General features: G+C 36.1%; 1 protein-coding gene across 1 annotated transcript; it reads right to left on the bottom strand.

Moving 5' to 3' along the window:
* On the bottom strand, positions 1-1569 carry LOC114732986 (arp2/3 complex-activating protein rickA-like). Its single transcript, XM_028920406.1, has 2 exons — positions 1432-1569; positions 1-1274 (listed from the first exon to the last, which is right to left on the bottom strand). The coding sequence occupies exons 1-2, from the start codon at positions 1483-1485 to the stop codon at positions 543-545; spliced, it is 786 nt and encodes a 261-aa protein (XP_028776239.1). The 5' UTR covers positions 1486-1569; the 3' UTR covers positions 1-542.
* Between the last annotated feature and the right edge of the window lie 6572 nt (positions 1570-8141).

An 8141-nucleotide genomic window follows, 5' to 3' on the forward strand; every position in this document is an offset into this window, starting at 1 on the left:
AACAGAAATATTTGTAGTAAATAACATGAAAGGGAGAGAGTAATCATACACTACACTAATAACAGATCCTGATTCTGATTTGTGGGTCCTCATAACCCGACAAGCAGGGCTCAAAACCTTCCCTTTGGTCGTTGGCCGCAGTCCCACCCATCTCCCAATCCCAACGACTCCACACCCATCCCTCCCTTACGGATCAATCTCACACAAACATCCACACACACTCTCATCACTTGCTGAGCTAAACTATCTAATTAGTTACATTGCAGATTCAGAGAAGGCAAATCAAAACTAAATGTGAAGAGGCCAAAATGCCCATTACATATTCTTCACCCAAAATAAAATTGCCTCAAAGCCTATGTCTTAATTAACCAGTTAAATCCGAATAACTTCCTCTCTAGAACAAACCACTGTACAGATGCTAGATCAGTCACATACGGCACGCCCAGCTTGCCATTTTCAATTCCTTGCGCTAAAGTTCTAACCTTTGATCCTATTAACTAGTAAATATGCAAAATCATAAATTAATTGGGCAAATCTGGCGGTCAAGGGAGTACAACCCTTTGGTACTTGGCCTCTGTAGGATTCTCAGAGCCCTGACAAAATGCCCTCTTTCTACTAATTCTTCCACAGTTGGTCGGAGTGCTGCTAACACCGTTAGTATGGATAAAGGAATCTTGGAGGAGAAGCTGCGGTGGTAATGATGGCGGCGGCGGCGGTGGTGAAGGAATGGTGACCGGAGGAATCTCGAAGGAATCAAGTGGGGGTGGTGGGTGTCTCCATTGAGGAAGCGGTCCCGCCAAAAGCAGAGTCTGAAGCAGAGGGCCTGCTTTCATCACTGCCTGCAAAAGCTTGCCTTTTTCTGGTAATGGCTTTTCAGGAGCCAACTCAATCATGGATTGAGTCGCCGTTAATGGGGGTGCTGGTGGCAATTGGGGTTGAGGGAGATGGTCAATAACTGGAGAAGAAACAATACTTTCTTCACAGTCTGATGAAGAGAGGCCATTGTTGGAGTCAATTCCCCTTCTGGGTTCGTCTTCAATGCTGGAAACTCCAGAAAGAGGAGCTTGTTGCTGCTGCTGCAAAACAAGCTTGTCCAACAGAAGTTTGTGGCATTTCTCGCGCGCTTCGTCTCTTTCTTTAATGGTTTTGTTAAGCAGATCCTTGAGATTGACGAGTTGATCGTCCCTCTTTCTGAGTTCCTCATGTGCTGCGGCCTTTGTTTCTTCCAGCTCTAGAGTGGTGTACAAGAGGGACTGCCTCAGTTCGTCCATTGACTGCATCATCATAGTTATGCATCAGAGAATCAACAATTAGTCCCCAAAATCCAAAGAGAACGAACCCCATTACACATTATTAAGGAGAAAGTAAATGAAGAGAGCAACATCAAATGGTAACAACAGAACTACAGAAGGATAAGACGAAAGTAGGCACCTTTCCCTGCCAGAAGTAAGCCCAACTAAGCTGAGGGCTGCGTTGATTGTCCATGCTCTGAATCTCAAAGATGACAAATTAGATGTATTTTCAGCGAGAGAAGAGGAGAGCAACGAGAGGGAAGAAACAGAATTAGGGGGATCTTGAAAAGTGCTTCAGCCTGATTACTCAATATATAAGCAGGAATCCGGGTTACTGTTGCCCTTGTGGGATAGACAAAAGCATGATAATTAAATTTACGGCTTTCTCAAAATATGTCTCCTTTTTTTATATATATATTCTAAAATTTCCATTTGAACTGCTTCAATTTTCTATCAACAAATCATTGATTTTCACACAAGGGCTCTTGCATGTTTTTATCATATTTGGAGGGTTTGAATTCTAGGCAGTACTTTATATACCCCCCCCCTATTATCCTGTAAATTCACTCTAATTGACTTAAATTATATGTATTTTTGAAATAAATTTATATAATTTATTTTAAAAGTTATATTAATTAGAAGACGGTTTTGATACTTATTAGATCTACGTCTAAATTTGGTCAGGAAATTTTAACCATATAATCACTCAATATTTGACAAGATTTATAGCGGTGCGAGTGCCATAACTTATAGTCAAATTATATAATTTTATTTTAGGATTGAATTTAAAGTTAAAATGTGAATAAAAATTATGAAACCATAATAATAGGTTTTTTTCCGAAACTTGAGAAAAAAAAAATAGAAGTAAGGAGTTAATTTTGAGGAGCATGACACTAATGCATGAACTGGCGGGAGAGGGCGAAATTTAGGCATGAAAGTGGGAGCAAGAAAGCACTGGTCAAGCTTTCAATTTTCACCCCTTATTATTATTATTAATATTATTATTATTATTCGGCCAATTTTACCCCTTGCTACAAGTTACACACAACACATCTGAATAATTAATCATTTTTTTGAAAAAAAATGATAGAGAAAGAAATCTGAACTGGTCATAAAAGTCCTCCTCTTACCTTGTTCCCAATTGGACAGTTCATGGGAACTTCACATTCAGAGCAACAATTATAACAAAATTGAAAGGCTGGACGTGACATCCCATTTTCTAAGTCCCATTCTGCTCCAATCATTTTTTTTTCTTTTTGGGTTTTAATTGTTAACGGCAAATTTATGATAAAATTTTAATAGAAGTAGAGGCAAGAGATAGAAAAATGTAATACGAATAGTAAAATGGTTAAGAAAAGTTAGGCTGTAAGTTAAGGAAGGTCACACACGTGGGCTGCGTTGGCTCAGTAAATCCAAACAGTAGTTTTTTTGTTTGTAATGCGCAATTCCAGAGAACGGATAGAGCCTCTCTTTGATTTTGCTTCTTTCTTCTAATCACTTCATATTTTTGTTTTTTAATGCCCCTTTCATTCACTTATTTTTAATTATTTCTTCCCATTACTTTCAAAATATTCACATGCTTCCATAGTGTGCTCTCCTTTTACGTTTTCCCGCAGGATTTTGGGAGGAAAAAAATACCACAAATTAAAGACGACCATAAAGGAGTTGTTATTATATGAATATGAAAAAACACACGCGCGCAAACGTATATAATAATACAACCTTTTAAATTATTAGAGGGAAAAAAATGAAGAGCAGGGCAGAAATAAAGTGAGACTCACCTATCAAAGTGGAACACGTGTAATATGTATATATGTGTAGTATTCTTGTTAGTGTTGAATGACTGATTTGCCATTTCCTGTGCATGGACAAGTGGGAGGGAATTGGTCTCAAATTTACGTGAATATGGAAGATGACTAATCTCCAAAGGGATGGGTGCTTAGGAGGAGGAATTAATTAGTAATTAAAGATGAATGGGGGAGGGTGGGTGTGACTCTTTTTTTTAACTTTGGCTTGGAATTCCGAGAGAATTTTTGTTTGGTAGCTTAAATAATTTTGTTTGCCGTTGAAATTCCCGCTCGCCCCCGGGTTCCTCTTTTTTTTTTTCATTCCCAAATTTCTTTCAACTTTGGAATTACCCTCGTTTTTCAATTCAACCAAGCTGGCTATTTTGAAGCATGTTGAAACTCCCCCTACTTTTTCAATAAAAGGCGTTTTATTTTGACATTATCAGCCACTTCTTATATGTCGTTTTTCACATACCCCTCAACTACGAGTCTCGGTGTTCTGCCCAAAAGATATTTATCTGATTCTTAATGAAAAATATAATCAATTAATTTAAATAAATTAAAGATGTTAATTCAATTAGGTAATATGACATGTTTCTCTCTAAATCATCCCAAGTGTCTTTCTTAATTCCCTCCCTTTCTCTACCATTTCATTATTATTGAGAAAATATCAATAGTGTTAATTTAAAAAAAATTATAAATATGTAAAATAGGTCTTACATATAAGTTTAATATTAACTTCTTAATTAGATCCTACAATAAGGATCGGATAAGTAATTTTTAATAAGAAAAAAGTGTACTTGCACTGCCCATTTTCTTCACTATAATTCATACGGTATCTTACGTTTTTGTCTTCAAAATTCTTGAGTAATGATTTTCTATTAGACATTGCCCTTTTCTTCTTTTTTTCCTTTTTAAATCTCACAAAGCGCATAAATGACAGAAATGGGAATCGGTAATTGTATATATTGTGCTGTGTCTTGGCCTAAACTTGGATACATACAGAGGAAATAGTCATTGTCACAAAAACGAAAACGAATGGGATGCCGAGAGAGCATGCATGCTATGTTTGACAATTGAACCCGAAATACGTGTCATAAAAAGCGTGAAAAATCACATGCCTAATTTTAAAAAAATAAAATAAATGAATAAATAAAAAAAAAAAAGGTACTCTCCGGTCCTAATTATAAGACCCAATTGACTTATTTGAGGAGATTAAGGAAGTAAATTAAGTTGGTTATTTATAATAAATAAGTGTTGTTATTCCTAAAATATCCTTGCTAATTAAGTATATTGGCTAAAACTATCATTATTAGAAGGATTATCTTGGAAAAAAATGCATAAATATAAGAGAGAAAATGGATTGGGTCTTATAATTAGGACCAAATAAAAAGTCAAGTTGGGTCTTATAATAAAGACCGGAAGAGTACTAATTTTTGACTTGAGGTGTGCTGCGTGTGTTGTGTGGAGGAATAGAGGCCTAATTTGCCTAAACACTTGTAGATGGTGGCATCGTCAATGTCTATCTCACCCATCTCACTCATCCATAACGCTGCACAGACATACACATATGACATATCTATGTAATGCAAATATCTCCATGAAGGGTCCAGGATTAATTAATCATAATTTTTTAATTGGTCCGGAAAAAAGGAGCCGGTAACCAAACTTTCCCACCAATATTTGCCCAAACAAAAGGCGGTGGGCCCCGCCTCAGACCATCAAAGTCCTCGCGCTCCCCCCTCACCGCATCAACGCCCTTCCTTCATCTCTGCATAATCATTTCCGACTAATCATGCTATTAGCGATTTAATTAGGTTTAGGATAACCTCTAACTCATCTATGATCCGTATAATATATAAAAATAGGGATAAAAGCTGTTCTATTATATAAGGAGAGTATGCCACATGGAAAGGTGACATTTTTGTACTTGTACTGGGAATCGCCTATTTTGATTCCCTAAAGAAATTAGCTTGTTTTTTTTTACAGCCGATTTTAATTAATAGTTAATAATAGGAAAACCTGAGATTAGAAAATCATAAATAATTGAAAGGTTACATTTCAAACAAACATATACGGCGTAATTATAAATAATCGTGGACCATGCTAACATTATATATCTGTATAGTAGTACAGCGATGCATATATTTCCAGGTTAAAAAAAAGAAAGAAAGAAAGATGCATATATGAGGATATGACACGTGGACAATTTCATGCTCCGAGACATGCCGTTTAATGATTGATTATTATTATGATGACCGTGGCCGTTACCCCTATGATGAGGGGGTAATTAATTAATTAATTAGTTGCTCCTGCTCACTTGTGCCTATGCTATACATCCCTGTTGTCGCATATAGGTCACCTGCTTGCTTGCTTATAGATATTAATCTCACTTATTTTACTACTTGGTTTTTTCACTTCCGAGAAAGAGGAGGGTAAATCCAAACCGATAATACAACCCCAAACCCCCAAAAAGGAATAAAATGGGGCGCCGAACCTTTATGTCCCATCTGGGCTTCATTTGATTATTATCCCCATATGTGCTCTCTCTCTCTCTCTCTAAGCTTCTTTTTTTTTTCTGTGTTTTTTTTTTGGGCGGTTAAACTTTCTGTTGATCATCATCATCAGCGCGCCTCAATGAATGCTTAAGGAAGCGGCAAGCTGAAGCATCAGGGGACTGATGATAATTTGTTCAAAGGACGCTTTGGTGAATATTAGTTTGATTGCTAGCTGGTGGGGAAGATGCCAGACAACAAGTATATTTATTTTCCAACCTTACTTAGCTTTTAGACTTCAGCTTTCATCTTTCATTACCACTGAGGTCCCAATCACAGTGAGTTTAGTGTTTAATTACTTAGAGCTAGCTACCCATATGTCCTTTTTTCCCTTCGAATGATGCGTCTCCTTTTTTGCTGTTTTGAATATACTCGTCCAGTTCTTAATATAGGACTCAATTGTTGAGTTGATTTTTATTCTAAATATAAGACTCATTTTTCATATTTATCAATTTTTTCTAAATTACCCATATAGATACTCCCTCAACCATATATAATCAAGTAGAAGAGGGAGATGGGGTATTAAGAAAGATGATTATAGTGTTTTAGGAAAAATGTGTCACTTTTCTTATAATTAACTAACTTACCTAACTTCCTTAATCTAATTAAATTAGTTAAATAGATCTTATATTAAAGAGCCGAGGAGTACTAAATATACAATCTGACGAAGAAATACATTGTGGGCATAAAGACATGGCATTACTATGGTGTCCACTTGCTGGGTAGGAGAATTTGTGCAACTTTTGGCTTTTATGTTGTCCACTACGCCACTTAAAGCTTATAGTACTTTATTTTTATATCAACTCCTTCATTGATTTTAGCCTTCTCACATCTTAACAGGCGTGCGATCTGCCGTTTTAAGTTCTACTTGTTTTGGCCTGAGAAAACAAAACATACCCATATCTTTTGCTGATTTGTAAGGTGAGGCGTCGTGTTCTCCTCAAAACATTCACAAGATACGACCCTAAATTAGCTTATAATTAATAAGGATTGGACCCGTTTTGCTTTTGTAAGAGTTGAGAGAAGACAGGGCTTTGTGATTGTCTTCAAAGTCGTATCACATGTTATTGTTCGTGTTTGGCACGTTATGAAGCCATACTATGAAGAAACCGCGATTAATTTATTAATCCGAATACTTATTAGACTTCGCATGATACTGGCAATTAATTACGGATTTTTTTATTCACACAATAACTAAAAGTCAAGAGCACGTCTATATAACTTGAGACCCATCAATCTATAGTTATTGATCTTTCGTAGAAAAATGCAAAAAACAAACCTTTAGGAAAAGTAATGCAACATTAAGGAGGAGACATCACGCGACATTATCTTCTAACCTTTAATTACTAAAACAACTGCCCATTCTCCGTCAAGTTATCAATATTTTAATACGAAAAACATATGATATTATTGTTGTTGTTATTACCTCCGGTCCTATTTATAAGACCTCATTTGTAGATTATAAATAAGATCTTATAAATAGAATTAGATGTGGTATTAATTATATGATTTTACAAGCATCAACGTCAAGAGTTAGCTCCATGAATATAATATAACTCATTATTCATATGTCAATGGCCCCCACATTTTCCAAGTGGTGCCTCTTCAGCTGAGCATATAGTGTTAGTAGAAACCTGAAATAAAGACAGTGATTTGGCTGGCTGCGTGGAGTGCACGATTCAGATGGGATTGAGGGCTTGAACTTTAAATACAGATTGCAATCCTAAAAGATTTATATGTTTATGCTTTAATTTGGAGATGAAAATAATTTTTTTCTGCAGAAGAAATATAAAGGGTCCCCATGCATTCTAAGATTCTGGTTGGGGTACTTTGTCGGCCAAATATAGGAATATCCGATGTTGAGGCAGCATGCGTATGGATAACAACTTCATTAAAAAGGAAGACACTAACACGTGAGACCCAAGTTTACAGCCACTCATTTTTACATTTGGATTAACTTTTACTCTTACAATATCTTCAGGGCTAATAAGGGTTGCCTTCATTAATTATTTTAACGAATTCAAAAGCAGCCTGTGCAAGTTGCACTCTCACACATAATGTTTGCGGGCAGATTAAACCAAAAAGATCCTCTGAAGTAAGGGTCGAGATTAGGCTTCTCTCTCTCAATCCTCTGAACAACTAAAATTAAAAAAAAACTTTTTATATACGCAACAAATTATAGCCACGAGCTAGTAGCTTTTATTAAGAACTAGTTCGATTAATGCATGTCTGATATTACAACTTGGCTTGTTTGTTTTCCCTCGGCCGGTCTCACGTACGAGTAGATTAATTAGAAAACTGACCTAAATCAAATAGATCGACAATAATGATGGTAGGAAGACTTTCCAGAATATATTTCAATTAATGGGATTGGAAGTTGGGCGGCCATTCATTAATTAGAATGGACTTTTGTCAACGCCTGAATTAATTAAGGATGCAAGGTTTATTGCCAAGAGAATAGCATTACTTCTCCTTAATTGCATGCATCAAAGTGGCTAGCACATTCA

This window comes from Neltuma alba, unplaced genomic scaffold (genome assembly GCF_004799145.2).
Source record: "Neltuma alba isolate B1F8T4 unplaced genomic scaffold, ASM479914v2 tig00012959_pilon, whole genome shotgun sequence".
In the NCBI taxonomy this organism is placed as follows: domain Eukaryota; kingdom Viridiplantae; phylum Streptophyta; class Magnoliopsida; order Fabales; family Fabaceae; genus Neltuma; species Neltuma alba.

Bases quoted from the DNA above. Each gene is read 5' to 3' on its own strand.
- LOC114732986 (XM_028920406.1), bottom strand. From the start codon at position 1,485: ATGGACAATCAACGCAGCCCTCAGCTTAGTTGGGCTTACTTCTGGCAG. The intron at 1,275-1,431 runs GTGCCTACTTTC...ATGATGATGCAG, and splicing joins CTTACTTCTGGCAGGGAAAG to TCAATGGACGAACTGAGGCA.